This window comes from Hyla sarda, chromosome 1 (assembly GCF_029499605.1).
Source record: "Hyla sarda isolate aHylSar1 chromosome 1, aHylSar1.hap1, whole genome shotgun sequence".
NCBI classification, from domain to species: domain Eukaryota; kingdom Metazoa; phylum Chordata; class Amphibia; order Anura; family Hylidae; genus Hyla; species Hyla sarda.
The window spans coordinates 58727753-58746079 of record NC_079189.1 but is presented as its reverse complement, the minus strand read 5'-3'; the positions used below and the strand labels follow the sequence as shown (position 1 = coordinate 58746079).

Below are 18327 nucleotides of genomic sequence, written 5' to 3'. Positions count from 1 at the left end.
ATTGGTTCATGTTTTGTATATCCTAGCCAGTGTTCCCCAGAGACACAGAAATTAACCCTTTCTGTAGTCACTACCTGTACAGTCATTGGAGTCCTCTAGCTGTGACTATGTTCATGCACTTTCAGTGTCTCCTTTTGCTGGGATCACAACAGCTGTACTCCTCCTCCTCCTCCTCCTCCTCTCACCCCTTGCATTGATATGCTATGAGCAGCACGTTACTAAATAGCAGGAGCAATTGCAGTGTGTCAGGGGAGAGGGATGGATCAGTTCTGCTGTGACTGCTGCTGGATCCCAGGACATGGAGGATCCCCCCTGCCCACCAGCACTATACTTCAGCCCCACAGCTGCTGATGCAAACCATAAGGCAGAGGCTACTGGAGAGGAATAAGAGGCATGAACAGCCTTTTGAAGACTTCATCTGTGTGCAACCTGGAATCAAGAAGAAGGGGGTGAAAAACTAGAAGACTGGAGGCAGCCTGTGGATCCTGCAAGAATCACAAAGTGCAATGGATTTCTATGGTGAACTGGAAGGATTGTGCCTGGGCTGAGATGCTACAAACTCGGTGGGATTAGGATTATTTCTATTGGGGATGGTGAAAACCAGTGGATTATTATTATTATTATGGGTGCCAACCACTCACACAAAACTCCAGTGTTTGACGAGAATGAAGACGGTAAGGAGCTGTTCAAGGTGCCTGGTGCTGAAATAGTATCCAGATCTTTAATGCTGTATCATATCTCCTTACTACAGTGTTTTCCAAGCAGTGTGCCTCCAGCTGTTACAAAACTACAACGCCCAGCATGCCCGGACAGCCGTTGGCTGTCCGGGCATGCTGGGCGTTGTAGTTTTGCAACAGCTGGAGGCACACTGTTTGGAAAACACTGCCTTACTATGCGACCCATCCACCCTCCGTAAAGCATGGAGTTGTAGGCATGCTGGGAGTTTAAATTTTGCAACAGGTTGGGAAACACTGCACTATAGCTTTCCTGGGAGTTGTAGTTTTGCAACAGCTGGAGGAACACTTTTTGGGAAATACTGCCTTACTGTGTGACCCATGCACCCTCAGTAAAGAAGGGAGTTGTTGGGAGGCATGGTGGGAGTTTTAGTTTTGCAACAGGTTGGGAAACACTGCACTATAGCTTTCCTGGGAGTTGTAGTTTTGCAACAGCTGGTGGCACACTGTTTGGAAAACACTGCCTTGCTGTGTGACACATGCACCCTGAGTAAAGCAGGGAGTAGCAGGGAGGCATTCTGGGAGTTATAGTTTTCCAACAGGTTGGGAGATGTTGCACTATAGCTTTACTGGGAGTTGTAGTTTTGCAACAGCTGGAGACACACTGTAAGACACCACCTTACTATATCACCCATACACCCGCTATAGCAGTGTTTCCAAACCAGGGTGCCTCAATCTGTTGCAAAACTACAACTCCCAGCATGCCCTTACAGCCTTTGGCTTTTTAATGCGGTATAAAGTCTACTGACCTAAGGAAAGCTTTAGTGCACTGTGTCTCAACCTGTTGCAAAACTACAACTCCCAGCATTCCCTGCTATAGGGACTTAGTGAGGGTGTATGGGTCACATAGTAACGCAGTGTTTTCCAAACCGTGTGTCTCCAGGGTGTCTCTCAGTATAGCAGTGTTTCCTAGTGCCTCCAGCTGTTGCAAAACTACAACTGTCAGCATGCCAAAGGTTCCAGATCCTTAATTCACTCTGATCCTTATTGCACTCTGCTGTATCATGTCTTCTTACAGCCAATGGCTGTCCGGGCATGCTGGGGTTTGTAGTTTTTGCAACAGCTGGAGACACACTGCCTTACTATGTGACCCATATACCCTCACTAAGTCACTATTGCAGTGTTGGCTATATAGCAGTCTCTGTTGGCTGTCTGGGCATGCTGGGAGTTGTAGTTCTGCAACAGCTGGAGACATTGGAAAGCACTACCTTACTATGTGACCATACACCCTTACAAAGTCACTATAGCAGTGTTACCCAACAGGGTGTCTCTGGTGCTGTTGCCTTCGGCTGTCCGGGCTTGCTGGTAGTTGTAGTTTTGCAACAGGTAGGGAAACACTGCACAACAGCTCTCCTTAGGTCAGTAGTCTTTATCCTGCATTACAAGCATCCATAAAGCACACCCGGATAGTCTACCTTCTTGAGTCACTGCAGAAAATACTACTACGCATCTATACTAGAATGGAAATTTCTTGGAAACATTCTAATTGTAGATGTAGCAGAGCTGAGTCTCACTTATCCTGACTTAAAATGTAGAACAGCAGGTAAAGAGTTAATTCAGTCAGTTATGATGCAGAATATAATCACTTCAGCTCTGCTAAATATTTATATATTTATTGATAAAGAAATGTTGTTGTGTTATTCTATCTTATAAATATTTGCTTCTTACTAGTGATCTAGTGTAGATTGACAATAAACAAAGTGTAACCTAGTAGTATTTTATCTTCAGTCATTGCATTATATATAGAAAAGGCTGGCTTCTATGTGGTTTTTATGGATTGAAGTATTTTCTGTGAAAATGTAAGCAATACTGTACAGTGTGTGAACATTATTTATACATTCTATTATTTGCATAGGACTGACAACAAATCTAGTGATTTTCTTTAACTTAAAGAGTTATCTCCAACCTTAAGTTGGGTTTATATTATAAAAACCATCTGTGTCCGGTGCCTACGTTAGCATACCGGCAGAACAGTGGGATGACATTTGATTCACAACAAATGTGAATATCGTCGCGATTCTATCTCGCGAATCGCTTCATTAAACTTCATTTAGTGCGGTCCAGGCTCCAGGGCATCTAAAATGGTGGATCCACATGTGAGGACATTGGGCAAGGAATCCTGGGAAGGCGGGAACAAAGGTAAGTGGGATGACCCTGAATCATATGCAGGATGCAGCCAGTCACCTCTGTGATGTCACAGCCCTATATAATTGCCAGCCATATTCCGGCTAGTCACTTCATCCTTTCACTGCAGAGAGATAGGACAGCGCTTTATATGTTACACAGAAAAGCTTTTTCCAGCAGCGTTTCACCTCCTAGTCACAACAGCATTCTGGTGGACAGAGAGCAGTGCGTTTTTCACTAAAAATTATTTTTACTGCAGCCATTAACCTCCCAGTCACTTTCTACAGCATTGTATTACAGAGAGGGGCAGAGAGCTGTGTTTTGCCTCATACATTTGAACAAGCTGGCTCAGCTGGAGAAACCTTAGCATAGGATGGAGGAATCATTTTTTAGCACAACTCTGTGTCTTTGTTCCACAACAAATGGTCCTAATAGTCTTTGAGAGAGTGCAATTTTGGGTTTAGTACAGCGACTGTGTGCTGCAGCACTATTGTGTACTGCTGGTGTGCACAATTACGTTTTTTAAGCGTACTGTAGCGCATTTTTCTGCCCTCATAAGTGCATACCACATACCACATCTAAGTAGTGTACCATTTTGTACCTGTTAATCTGTCAAGGGCCTAGATACTGTGAAAGTCCAGGGCAAAAGTAATCACCGGCTGGTGTTTTACTGCAATCCATTTTTGAGCGTATTGTAGCGCATTGTCCTCCCCTCATAAGTGCATACCACATACCTACATCTAAGTAGTGTACTATTTTGTACCTGTTAATCTGTCAAGGGCCTAGATACTGTGAAAGGCCACGCAAAAGTAATAAATGGCCGGTGTTGTACTCAAATACTTTTTAAAGCATACTGTAGCACATTTTTCTGCTCTCATAAGTGCATACCACATACCTACATCTAAGTGGTGTACTATTTTGTACCTGTTAAACTCTCAAGGGCCTAGATACTGTGAAAGGCCAGCCAAAAGTACACACCTGCTGTTATTCTACACAAATACTATATTAAGCGTAGTAAAGCCTATTGTAATCCCCTCATATACGCACTATGTCAGGCAGAGAAGTGCCAGGACGTGCAGATAGGAGTGGCAGAGGCCTAAATTGGTCAGGCGCAAGCAGAAGTCGCAGCAGAGGCCTAAATTCATCAGGCGCAGGCAGAGGTCGCAGCAAAGTAGGGGCATGTTGCAGCAGGAGTCACAGCGATAGGTCTGAGCTCTCAGTGTCAGCTAGTAGTCATGTCTCGACCAGCAAACCAGCAGCCGTGATTGATTGGTTCACTCGGTCATCCACTTCCTCCCAAATGACATCCGACACCCCCAGTCAAAAGTCAGTGGGTTCCTCAGACTCAATCCTCATTTGGCATGGCCCTCATGCTGCTGCTGCCACCTCCAGGCTCTGTCATTCTGCCGCCATATGGTCTCCTCATGCTGATGCTGCCACCTCCAGGCTCTCTCATTGTGCTGCTCTATGGTCTCCTCATGCTGATGCTACCACCATCAGGCTCTCTCATTGTGCTGCCATGGATACTGAAAAACATAATTAAGGTACTGGTCCCCAGTTACAGAAATTCATCTGCATTAGACCACAAGTAAGTATTGAGGATATGCATTAGCTAAAACTTAACTTTTCTTATATATATATATATATATATATATATATATATGAGGATAAAATATATGGACCCAAATTTTTTTTGAAATCTAACAAAAGGAAAGGTGTTGAAACACTCACGTTTCAGAAGACAGGAACACCGGTGGATGTGGATCCGCTGGACCTGTGTGGCAGATGACTCGGACCATACCAGGGAGCGGAGTCTAAGGTGCTGCTGGTTTTCATCAGAGCCCGCCGCAAAGTGGGATGGACTTGCTGCGGCAGGCGGCACCCAGGTCGCTACCCCTGCCACGGCTCGACCACACAGGCGGCTGAGGAGATGCGAGGCACAGGAGGGATAAGGCAGCTCATAGTCTGGGTAGCAGAAGGTCAGGGCAGGCGGCACAGGAGCATAGTCAAGACGTAGCAGGAGTTCAGTAGGCAGGCGGCAGAAGAGCAAGGTCAAAGTAACAAAGCAAGGGATCAGATACACGGCAAGGCAATACTGAGGAACGCTTTCTCTAAGGCACAAGGCAACAAAGATCTGGCAGGGGAGTAAGGAGGGTGGAGGAATTTATAAATGAGCCACAGGCGAATTACACTAATGAGTGTACTAGCCCTTTAAATCTTAAATATCCGGCGCGGCCATGCCGGAGCAGAGAGGCAGAGGCGGAGGAAGGAGAAACACCTGGAGAGTGATGGACTGTGGCTCTCATGCGGGCACATCCCGTGATGAGAGTCCCAGCCCCGTCGGCAGCAGCAGGTAAGGGAACCATGCGCTCACGGCCAGCGTGTGTGGCCGGAGCGCATAACGTAACAGGTGTGCAAAAAACACCATGTGCCACCTACACAAACAAGTATTGATGCTATGCAAAGACCTCTAAAAGGTGGAAGGGAACAACATATGGTTCATCGTAACAGGTGGGGGTAAAAACTTCCCCTGTAAGGCCCTACTCTCGCACTGTTAATTCCCTTCTTGGCAAGTGTTACTCGTCCTAAAAAGGGCGGCCCCACACAGGAACCTCTCCCTATTTCCAACTAAAAACCTTGGAAAATGGACCATACGTTGTTCCCTTCCACCTTTTAGAGGTCTTTGCATCGCATCAATACTTGTGTAGGTGGCACATGGTGTTTTTTGCACACCTTTCCTTTTGTTAGATTAAAAAAAATTGGCTCCATATATTTTATTCTAAGAATAATGTTAAGTTTTACATAATGCATATCCTCAATACTTACTTGTGCACACCAACACTTTGACAAAAAATATTGTTGACAGTGTGTGACACCGCCTCCTCATCCTCCACTGTGACCCATAGTCACCCCAAGGAGAACTCGTCTGTTCACGTAAAATGTGGAGAGACTTACCTTTGTGAAGATGAATCAGGCATGGATCAGCCAGGATTTCCACCCACCAATGCCTGATGCATCAGAGTAGATTGACCATCGTGCCACCCCAACGCTACACAAATATGTATAGTGCCAAACAGATTTAAGGCGCTGATCCCCAGTTACAAACATTCCTCCGCGTCAGACCTTTTTTCACCCACCTTCGTCACTGGGTACTGGTATTGCCACCCACTGCTCCACCCTGTCACCGTGTCACTTTCACAACTCCTGATGCTGCTGCTGCCACCTCCAGGCTGTCTCATTCTGCCACCATATGTTCTCCTCATGCTTCCGCCACCTCCACACTGTGCCATTCAGGGTTCTTTACTTTAAGAGCAATGAGACTATGGAACTCTCTGCCAGAGGAGGTCGTCATGGGGAACTCTGTAAAATAATTCAAAAGGGGTCTGGATGCATTTTTGGAGAGTAATAACATTGCTGGTTATGTATACTAGATTTATAGGGACAGAACGTTGATCCAGGGATTTATTCTGACTGCCATATTTGAAGTCAGGAAGGAATTTTTACCTCTAGTATGAGGGTTTTTTGCGTTCCCCTGGATCAACTCAGTAGGGACTCATTAGGGAAATAGGTTGAACTTGATGGACTTTGGTCTTTTTTCAACCTTATTAACTATGTTACTATATGTTCTCTTCATGCTGCTGCCAACTCCAGGCTTTGTCATTTAGCCACTATATGGTTTCCTCATGCTTCCGCCACCTGCAGGTTATGTCATTTAGCCACTATATGGTCTCCTCATGCTGCTGGCCCTGGAACATTACCTAAAAATGTTAAGCTAACAATAGCTACCAAAAATCTTCACTTTAAATTTGAAAATTCATCTTTTAATCATAGCGATTGTGAAGCTCTATTGTCTCCTCATGCTGTCGCCAGCTCCAGGCTGTGTCATTCAGCCACTATATGGTTTACTGATGCTGCTGGGTCTGGGGCATTACCTAAAAATTTTTATGGTAGCACTAGCTACCATAAATCTTAAAGTTAAATTTAAAAATTCATCTTTTAATCTTAGGGATTACAAAGCCCTTGTGTCTCCTCTTGCTGCCACCAATTCCAGGCTGTGTCATTCTGACAGATTATGATCTCCTCATGCTGCTGCCACCTCTAGGCTTTGTCATTGTGCCGCCATGTGACTCCTTGATAGACAATGAACCATAACTGATTACATGAAACATTTGCACTTTCACAGTCAGGGGGGCGCTGAGAGGCAGGGGCTGGAACAGGTGGTATTTCGCCTGGCGGAGGACTGCAAACTCGATGCTCACCAGAATGGGTACTCAAAAATGTAACATAAATTCAAATTAAATTAAATAAAAATTACATAAAAAATCTGCCACATCCAGACGCTCTGCGGCAGTGATTCTAATAGCAATGCCTGTAATCTGGTAATCTGCATGTCATATTGAATAACAATATTATTTCACTAACACACACCCTATGCGTGTTAGGACAAGACAAAGTGTTCTACACCCCTATTGAGCCTCTCTGTAGGCCAGAAATAGCCGTTTTTAATAACGATTCGCCGCAAATAAATTCGGTCCGAACTGAATTATTTCGGAAAATTCGGCGAGTTGGCCAAATCAAATTTTTCTGAAATTCGCTCATCTCTACGGTAAACATTCAGAAATAGAATGAACATAGTCACTTGTAGACAATGTTTGCGCCATGGATCTTAAAGGACTGGGTTAGAATGCCTTTCTACTGACATACATATCACCTAACTCATAGCCTTAGAATACTTAATCATAAACTCATTTAAGCTTCTTTTTATTTATTTTTATTTATTCATTTTATTTTATTTAATAATTTATTTATTTTTTACATTTAATTATTATTATGTTTTTTTTATTTTGTTTAAAGGGTAGGGTAGTATACATCAAGACAAAGTCACTAACTGGTAGCATTTAGACAATCTGAGATAGCACAATATAAGCTCACAGCTACATAGCAGTTGTAGAACACCTGACTGGTATTAGAACAATTTAATAATTAATTTAAATGACTTGTCCAGCTAAAAACTAACTTATCCCTTATCCACAGGATAGGGCAGGTATAGGCAACCTTTGGCACTGCAGATGTTTTGGACTACATCTCTCAAGATGCTCTTTCAGACAAAATGCTGCCAAAGCATCATGGAAGATGTAGTCCAAAACATCAGCAGTGCCCAAGGATGGGGGATAAGTAGCTGATTGCTGATCTACCACTGGGACCCCATGTGATCTCCGGAACGGGATCCACCTCTCAGCGTGGCACGCGCTCCATTAATTCCTATGGAACCGCAGAAGAGACCCAAGTACAGCACTCGAGCATCTCCGGCGCTCCCATAGAAAGAAATAGAGCGCGTTCCGTCTACCGGTAGATAACACGTGCTCCTCACTGACAGCTGGGGTCCCAACCCAGAGATCCCAGCGGTCGTACTCCACCCCCACCCCCCTTGCATGGTCACAGGGACGTTGATCAACGCTCAGCTCTGACACATCCATTGACATAATTTGAGTTTTATTTTTTTACTCTGACCTTTCTTATAATCCTGGAGGATTGTGATGCAGCTTGGCATCATACTATGGATTACCCTTATCTGTGAGCAGAGACTGAAATAGCTTATTACCCGGGCATGCCGAGGCGAGGTCAGGTCTGGTGACTCTAATTGGATAAAATGTAATTGAATGTCTGTTGTACATGGTATTCTTTTATTATTATTATTGAATACAATGCTAAGTATATGCCTGGTCATGTCATGTACCAGTGATGTGTATCAAGGGGCATCCTTTTAATATAGTAAAATAAAATATAAATAGATGTTGGCAATCCCAAAGAATTTTATAAATAATTGCTAGTTAACCGAGGACATCATCTAGCCCGGTGGTCATCAACCTGTGGACAGACAGCTGTTGCAAAACTACAACTTCCAGCATGCCCAGATAGCCTTTGGTTGGGTGTTGTAGTTTTGCAACATCTGGGGGTCCACAGATTGGAGACCATCCATAAGCATACTAGAGAGCTGAAGGCTGTCTGGGCATGCTGGGAGTTGTAGTTTTGCAACACCTGGGGGTCCACACATGGGAGTCCACTCATAAGAATACTAGGAAGCAGAAGGTTGTCATGCTGGGAATTGTAGTTTTGCAGCAGCAAGGTTTAAAGGGGTATTCCAGGAATTTTTTTTTATTGGACTATGCTACAGGGGGTGTAAAGTTAATGTAGTTCATAATATAGTGTCTGTACCTGTGTGTGACGGTTTTCTCACAATTCTTCTGTGATTTTCACCCCACTATTTATTTTTACCAGCATACAAAATGACTGTTGTCTCAGATTTTTCCCAGGTTACAATGCAGCCGAGAGCTGACATCACTAGTCAGCTGATGACAGGGAGCCTGTCTGCTTCAATAGGTGGAGGGATCGCTTGGTGGGATAGAGATCAATCTGCAACTAATGCAACAGCTGTAGGCTCCCTAATTGGAAACCACACTGATTTTGAATGGATGCAGCTATTTTATGTTTCAATGGGTGGGGTGGCTGATGTGCGGGAGGGAGGAAAATGGAATTGTGGGATTTGTAGTCAAAAAAAGAAAACTCAAACAGTAAATACTATTTCACAAAAAGCTAGCCACAGTGTTATGGTAATCTCACAACATAGCCATTTAGCCCCAAGACAAGCGCAGATCCTTCCTAAGCATGTCCATTACTGTCTGCCAAGTACGTAATAAAATCACCTTATGGTGGATAACCCCTTTAACTGATTGGAGACCACCCATAAGCATACTAGGTAACCCTATTAAATTCTATTTTTACATAAGGTAGAAGTAAAATAAATACTATTGATCGACCTAGGATCTTTTGCTCAGTCAATTGATTAAGTCTAGCCAGACATAGTGAAATACAGCAGACTGATGAAGAGCAGGGCTCAGTATTGCTTAGACGTTGTTGTGTCTACATTTTAAGGGGAAAGACCCCGTGTGGTGCCATTTACACCATTGTCAAGAAGTAGACAGATGATAAGCAGTGATGAGACATCTCATCATCTAAGCACGATTGAATGTTGGTTATAATGAGGTTGAGCCGCTTGATGTCTGTTATGTTACATTTCTAACATTAACAACATGAAATACTGGGATTGGACAGATAGATCCATGTCATACAAAAGACTGGTCACATTACATTTAAAGGGGACTCCGCTGGAAAACATTTTTTTTCTTGCATTTTAAATTCTTTAACAGGAAAAAAGAACCTCTGACAGACATATTAACAAACTAGCCAGCACACAATTTTACACTTATTCAGGATAAAAAAAAGTGTTCTTAATAGTAGACATTCCCATTAAGACATGCTATCATATCTTCATGTTAAAGGGGTACTCCGCTGGAAAACATTTTTTTTTAAATCAACTGGTGCCAGAAAGTTAAACAGATTTGTAAATCACTTCTATTTAAAAAAATCTTAATCCTTCCAGTACTTATCAGCTGCTGTATGCTCCACAGGAAGTACTTTCCTTTTTCAATTTCCTTTCTGTCTGACCACATTGCTCTCTGCTGACACCTCTGTCCATGTCAGGAGCAAATCCCCATAGCAAACTTATTCTGCTCTGGACAGTTCCTGACATGGACAGAGGTGTCAGCAGAGAGCACTGTGGTCAGACTGGAAAGGAATTCTAAAATAAAATGTTATCTCTTAAAGGGTTAGTCTGGTGAGCTGAACATATCCCCGATCCACAACATAGGCTATCATTTTCTGATTGCAGGGGGAGTCTGACAACTTGGGCCCCCTTCATTCTCCTGTATGAGGTCTGTCCTACTTACCTGTCCTCTGCGCTCTCCGGCCCCCACCTACTGGATGAGGGCAAGTGACTGCCCACTCAGCCAACCCCTTGCTGCAGAGATGCCTTGCCTCAGCTGATGATTGGCGCGACGAGGAGAGGTCACCTGACGTCCACTGCTTATGTAACACCAGAGAGCTGACTGCAAGCTGGGTTAGCATAGGATTGGAGGAGGAGTTAAATAAAACTGTTTTTTTTTATTTTATTTTATTAGAAAGCATAGAAAGCACTGAGAAAAAGCTGGACACCACCACAACATTTTCAGTCACCATGGAATCCTGGCACTCTGGATTTGTCAAGCCCAGACTTAGCACAAAGATTTGAAATTAACTTAAACAAGAACATGGTATAAAAAGGGAAACATTCATTTTTATTAATTATGATTACAACAAAATATATACATATCTTGGCAAATGCTTAAATGGCCTATTATAAGATAACACGTCAGGAAAAATGATTTACTTACCGTATATACTCGAGTATAAGCCGACCCGAGTATAAGCCGAGACCCCTAATTTTAACCCAAAATCCCAGGAAAAGTTATTGACTCGAGTATAAGCCTAGGGTGGGAAATACCTCATCCCCCCCTGTCATCATCCAGACCCGTCATTAACATCCTCATCATCATCCCCTTGTCATCATCCCACACATCCCCCCTTCATCATCCCCTTATCATCCCACACATTCCCCCTTCATCATCCCCTTATCATCCCACACATCCCCCCTTCATCATCCCCTTATCATCCCACACATCCCCCCTTCATCATCCCCTTATCATCCCCTTATCATCCCACACATCCCCCCTTCATCATCCCCTTATCATCCCACACATCCCCCCTTCATCATCCCCTTATCATCCCACACATCCCCCCTTCATCATCCCCTTATCATCCCACACATCCCCCTTCATCATCCCCTTATCATCCCACACCCCCCCCCCTTCATCATCCCCACACCCCCCCTTCATCATCCTCTTCTCATCATTCGCCCTCAGTGGTCTTCAACCTGCGGACCTCCAGAGGTTTCAAAACTACAACTCCCAGCAAGCCCGGGCAGCCATCGGCTGTCCGGGCTTGCTGGGAGTTGTAGTTTTGAAACCTCCGGAGGTCCGCAGGTTGAAGACCACTGCGGCCTTCAACATCATCCAGCCCCCTCTCACCCCCTTTAGTTCTGAGTACTCACCTCCGCTCGGCGCTGGTCCGGTCCTGCAGGGCTGTCCGGTGAGGAGGTGGTCCGGTGAGGAGGTGGTCCGGTGAGGAGGTGGTCCGGTGGGGAGGTGGTCCGGGCTGCTATCTTCACCAGGGGCGCCTCTTCTCCGCGCTTCCGGCCCGGAATAGAGCCGTTGCCTTGGCAATGACGCAGAATTACGTTGGCAATGAACGCACCTCTGCGTCGTTGTCACGGCAACGTGACTATTCTGAGGCCGGGCCCGAAGCGCTTAGAAGAGGCCTCCCCGGTGAAGATAGCAGCCCGGAACCAGTATCCCACCGGACCACCTCCTCACCGGACAGTCCTGCAGGACCGGACCAGCGCCGAGCGGAGGTGAGTACTCAGAACTAAAGGGGGTGAGAGGGGGCCTGGATGATGTTGAAGGCCGCAGTGGTCTTCAACCTGCGGACCTCCGGAGGTTTCAAAACTACAACTCCCAGCAAGCCCGGACAGCCGATGGCTGCCCGGGCTTGCTGTGAGTTGTAGTTTTGAAACCTCTGGAGGTCCGCAGGTTGAAGACCACTGCGGGTGGGGGAGTTCACTCGAGTATAAGCCGAGGGGGGTGTTTTCAGCACGAAAAATCGTGCTGAAAAACTCGGCCTATACTCGAGTATATACGGTACTTTCAATAGTTTTTTTAAAATTAGTTTTATAAGACAAAACAGTAAACATATAAACAAAGAACATATTAAAGAATTCGCAGTCGCAGCTGCACAAGAATTACCGTTCCTCAACATATATCTACCTTTACATAATCTAAAGTCCAGAGAAGAACTTGGAAGGTGGAGTAAAACAACAAGAAGCCATTATAAATTATAAACAACAATTTAACCCTGTAAGGGTTTACAAAGTGCTTCTATATAAATATGTGTTCCAAATAAAACATAACTTTTATTCAAAATTAAAGTAAGAGGTGAGAACCAATAACACACACTTAAAATCACTTACCCAGTCACATCAAGTTAATGTCACATGTGTAATGCTATATAGCCAGAACCCTACCGACCGACTTGTTGGTCAATATTTTAATGTGTTTAGTTGGACATCAATAAGTACTGGCTTCATATAGTTGTATGGAGCATATTATGTCTTTACCACCATATGTTGTATATAGAACTTAGGCACTATGTCTGGCCCTTAGTAGGTGATATACATATCATTGCCCTATATTCCTCTATAACCGGCAATGCCAGAGAACATACGGCAATGACCAATTTATCACCAATTAATGACCAGATATCCCCACTGAGGGGACGTCATGTATGGGGACTGTCTATTTAATTTCTTATCTATGCGTCCCAATCACTTTGCATACTGCCCCGTCCCTGCTGTGCACTGCAGGTCTGGTGCTTATTTGGCTTATTTCGCCCACTGATGAGTGGTTTAGAGATGCATGATGTAAGGACATATTAAAGATGTGTTGGGAAAGCATTTAAAATGTCAGGCTGTCACACCCGACATGTTTTGCCACTCATTCAATGGAGATTTCCCATTTATGCCATCCGGTGGAGAAGTTAAGAAAGCTACTCGTCCGTCTAGCAATGATATATTCAAAAGCATAAGTAGTGCGAATTTTGCCGAGGACATCCTCCAAGGAAGGGATCACAGTAGTAGGGCAACTATTGCTATAATACATATAATGAAGAAAAGATCCCTGTCGTTTGGAGAAACATCAGTTCAGAAAAAGGAGTATAGATTGTGGCTGCCTATATACTTGATTCCCAAACATAGAATTGAGTAAGACCCTGATCACGTCCCAAAAGGGTTTGATACAAGGGCTAGACCATAATATATGAGCCAACGTACCAGAACCACGCCAACATATATCGGAAGACCCAGGATACATTCTTGACAATCTATTGGGAGTATAATACCAGCGTAGGATAGATTTATAAGCGGATTCTAAATGAGGGGCACATTGGAAAGCTTTCCTTATGTGTCTAAAGGCTTTTTGGAAGTCAGACTCGCTTGCTGTGAAATTAAAATCTCATTCCCAAATGTCTTAGTGCACTTGTCTGATTGTGTGAGAGCTATATATAGATTTAAGTCCTTTAAGTGAAGAAGACATATAATGAAGGGTATATTTGTAAATGCTTGGAGAGGAGGGTTTGAGGTAGGTAATTTAGAAATATATGTTTTCCAAACATGGTACAAGGCCTTGACCAGAGGATTATGAAGCTTGGAATCTGGGAGTTGCCACAGCGGGAATAGCATGACATCTTTAAGAGAAAGGGGGTTGTATAAATATGTGTTCTAGTTCTACCCACAGAGAGTTTGTGTTAGTAGACCACCAGTATTTCAATAAGGAAACTAATGTTGCTAGATAATAGCTTTTAACATCCTGACTGCTCAGGGCCCCGGCGTCCATAGACTTAACAATAATTGAGCTGTCAAATCTAGTTTTTTTTTTGCCCAAATAAATTCTGTCAGTATTTTTTGAGCTGACATGAAAAAAGAAGTAGGGAGGGAGATAGGGAGAGAGCGAAATAAGAAAAGCAACTTCGGCAGTAGGAACATCTTAAAGGTTGCAATGCGACCCACCCATGATATTTCTTATTTGGAAAGTAAAGTTGTGTTAACTTTAAGAGTTAGTAAAAAAGGTTCATAGTTTGTCTTATAGAGAGAAGTGGGGGTAGGATAGACGGACACCCTAATATGAAATGTCTTGGTCGCGCCAATCAAATGTGTAAGTGTTTTTGAGAGAGTCAATCAATGTAGAAAGTAAATTTATTGGTAGTGCCTGCATTGTTGTTGTATTTAATGAGTAGTATGAAAGTCGGCCGAATTCAGATATATTCTCTAAAACTGCTGCTAGCAAAGAGGTGGGGTTGGTTAGCATAAGGATCACATCATCGGTGTATAACAGGATGACGTGGTGTTGACTGCCCACCATAATACCATGTACTCTCTTATCCCGTCTGATAGCTTGGGCAAGTGTCTCTATCGATAATATGTAAATCAGGGGAGAAAGGGGGCAACCTTGCCTAGATCCTTTAGTGATGGAGAAATCATTTGATAAGATGCCATTTACCAGAACTCTTGCAGATGGACAATCAAATAAAGATCTAATTGCTGACAAGATGGGGTTCGTGAAATCCAAAATGCAGAGGACCGAGAAGGCGTACGACCAGCAAAGCCGGTCGAAGGCCTTCTCGGCATCTAGGGCTAATATAAGGGCAGGTGTGTTGTTATGTTTTATATGATGGAATACATTTAGAAGATGGTGGGTATTGTCATCCTGCAACAAATCCTGATTGATCGGGGCTGGCCAAGTCAGGAAGGACAGAAGCAAGTCCAAGCGCTATGATTTTGGAATACATTTTAAATTCTTGATTTAGAAGGGAAATTGAACGGAAATTTTGAGGTTGGTTAGTGGGCTTACCCAGTTTATGGATAATTGTTATCAAGACCTGAAGATTTTCTTTGGGGAGGGATCCAGTGGACATCGCCTCATTACAGATGTCTCGAAGTTGGGGGGAAAGGAGGGGAGATGGATTTATAATAAATACCTGAGAAACTCTGTCAGGTCCAGAGGCTTTGTGTGCAGGTAAAGAGCTAATGACTTTTTGTACCTCCTCTAAAGATATAGGGACAAACAGGTCGAAGCATTGCTGGTTCGAGAGTTTGGGGTTTGTAGGTTGAGTTTTTCCAAATAATGGTGTACAGCATCTAGGTAGTCTGGGGGGGGGGGGGGGTCGGGGGGAACGACACTATGGTGTCTCCTAAGTTTTATAAAAAGGAACAGAAGGCATTAAATCCATTCGCTATATCTAACGGAGTAACTAAGTCATCACCAGTGATTGAGTGAATGAGACTGAGCAAGCGAGATTTCTAGTGTCTAACCTTTAGCCAATAATTTACATAACCTTATGTGCCAATAATTTACCCGCTTTATTAACCTGAGCGTAATAACGTGCCTGGGTCTTCCAATACACCTTCTCATAAGAAACGAGCATATGATGACGTAGCTCTGAACAAAGAGAGCAAAGAGAATCTGCTGCCTGAGGGGAAGGAGAAGTCTTGTTAGATTGTTCAGTTATTTGCAATTTAGAGAGATGATCATTTCATTTCTGGTCCCTAAGTTTCTTTAGGATGGAACGAGTCCGCAGGAGACTGCCTTATGACAGTTCCATAGTGAAATAGCACTATCGACGGATCCTGCATTAAAGGAAAAATATTCTGTGATGTCAGATTTTAGTCTTTGGGCATATTCCAGACAGCAGAATAGTAGGAGAAGCAACGCTGTCCTTTAAACAAAGGGTTACTGTGGAGTGGTCGGACCATGTAATAGTCTCATTAGTTGTAATAGTTGTAGATTGCAAGGTTCTATTGACTAAGAGCATGTCCAACCGGAAATATAAATTATGCACAGAGGAAAAGAAAGTAAAGTCTCTATCTGAACCATGACCTATCCGCCAAGTGTCATAGAGTTCATGTTTCCAAGCCCAATCAGAAAGGGACATGAATTGGGTTCGAGAAGGGCAGAGGAGTCTAGGCCTGGGTCCATCACGAAATTCAAGTCTCCACCCAACATGAGTGAACCCCAATTGTATTTACGTGCCCTCTTTAATACCTTGCTGAGGAAATGAAATTGGTGTTGGTTCGGGGCATAGATTGAAACTATAGTTAAAGGGACTGCATTAATAGAGGAACTATTAACAGCAGTAAGGGTACCTCTAGTTTTAGATGTATAGTAGGAATGGAAAATGTGTTGGTAAGAGGGGTGTTTTAAGCGGAAGGCAACTTTAGCTAAGAGATGAGTCTCTTGAGCAAAAATTACGCACCATGTAATGAACGAGTTTCCCTCCAGAAATGAGAACGCTTGTGAGGCAAATTCAGACCATTTACATTGTTGCTAGCAATCTTAACTACCATGGTATACTAATAAAACATAAGCATGTGTAAACGGTTTCATATTAAGAGAGGAAAGTGCACCTCCCAGCCAGCACATGCTTCGCTTGATGTATGCAGGTATGACACTTATATTCAACAGGTCAGAAAGCAATGCAAATAGCTTGGTGGTAGAGGATAAAGCAAAAATAAGCAAAAAATAAATAAAAGAAAAAACAACAGTGAATAAAGCTCCAACATGTGGAACTTGTGCAGGTGAGTGGGGTAAAAGTCCTCACTGTAACCAAAGGACACAGGCCAGTGTCACGAGGCCTGAGAGAAAAAACATACCAACAGTGTAGATACTGCCATAGCTTCAAGCAACTGACCACTCTTTAGGAAGCTGTGGGATAGTTGCGTTACCAGGAGAGCACCCTATCTGTGCTGGAGACAGATGAAGTGCAGAAAGTAGAGCAAGTCCCTCTTCCAGAGAGCAAATCACATATAGATTGTTATCCTTGCGTACCAGGAGGCGCATCGGGAACCCCCATCTGTAGGGAATCTTGGCTAGACATAGAGCCTTGGGGGGGGGGGGGGGGGTGCTGAAGTTAAACAGATTTGTAAATTACTTCTATTAAAAAATCTTACTCCTTTCAGTACTTATGAGCTGATGAAGTTGAATTGTTCTTTTCTGTCTAAGTGCTCTCTGATGACACGTGTCTTGGGAACCGCCCAGTTCATTTAGAAACAAATCCCCATAGCAAACCTCTTCTACTCTGTGCAGTTCCCGAGACAAGCAGAGATGTCAGCAGAGAGCACTGTTGCCAGACAGAAAAGAACAACTCAACTTCAGCAGCTGATAATTATTGAAAGGATTAAGATTTTTTTATTAGAAGACATTTACAAATATGTTTCACTTTCTGGAGCCAGTTGATATATAAAAAAAAAAAAAAAAAAGTTTTTTTTCCTGGAATACCCCTTTAAGCCTTATTATGGTTGAATGGAGAAAAAAAGAGAGGAAGTGAATGACTCCAATCAGAGAATACCCCCACCCCCTGTAGTCACTGGAGGTAACTGCACTGTAATTACTTATATAGTCTGCAGAGCCTGTTTAGAACTGATGCCTGCCACTATATATTCTGACTGTATGTTGGTAATATTGTTCTTACAGTGTTATTCTGTATTACCATGGTGGTATTATGTAGTAATTATGCAGCCATAATGTGTGGTCAGGATGTGTCGATGTTATTTTTCCATTGTATATATTGTGATATTATGATTTTGGTATACTGGGTTTTGTTATGGTGATGATATTTGTTGTATTCTTTAGAGGTACAAAGAATTATTATACAAAACTGAACTTTATTTATGTTGTCTGTCTGGTAACGCCCCTGATCATAACTAAAATGGAACGTGACAGAAAATATACAATCTGTTTCCTATGAGATTTCATTATTAACATTGCAGCAAAACAAGCAGATGGTTAGACATACAGTTTATGTCTATTAACTCTGACAGATGTTTGCACTCGTCTATAGTAGACAGGAGGAGGACACAGTTTTCATAGCCTCAGGGGGCAGAATGGATAGACATAGTGTAAAGCTCCATGAAACTGAGTGTTTGGAA

The 18327-nt window shown here is 43.3% G+C and overlaps 1 protein-coding gene across 1 annotated transcript in view; it reads left to right on the top strand.

Annotated features, from left to right (window-relative positions):
- Positions 1–211: 211 nt before the first annotated feature.
- The window catches only part of STK32B (serine/threonine kinase 32B), a 348151-nt gene continuing 330035 nt past the window's right edge, over positions 212–18327 (top strand). Inside the window, exon 1 of the mRNA XM_056555131.1 lies at positions 212–674. Coding sequence (XP_056411106.1) covers positions 623–674 — 52 coding nt within the window. The 5' untranslated portion in view covers positions 212–622. The remainder of the gene's footprint in view (positions 675–18327) is intronic.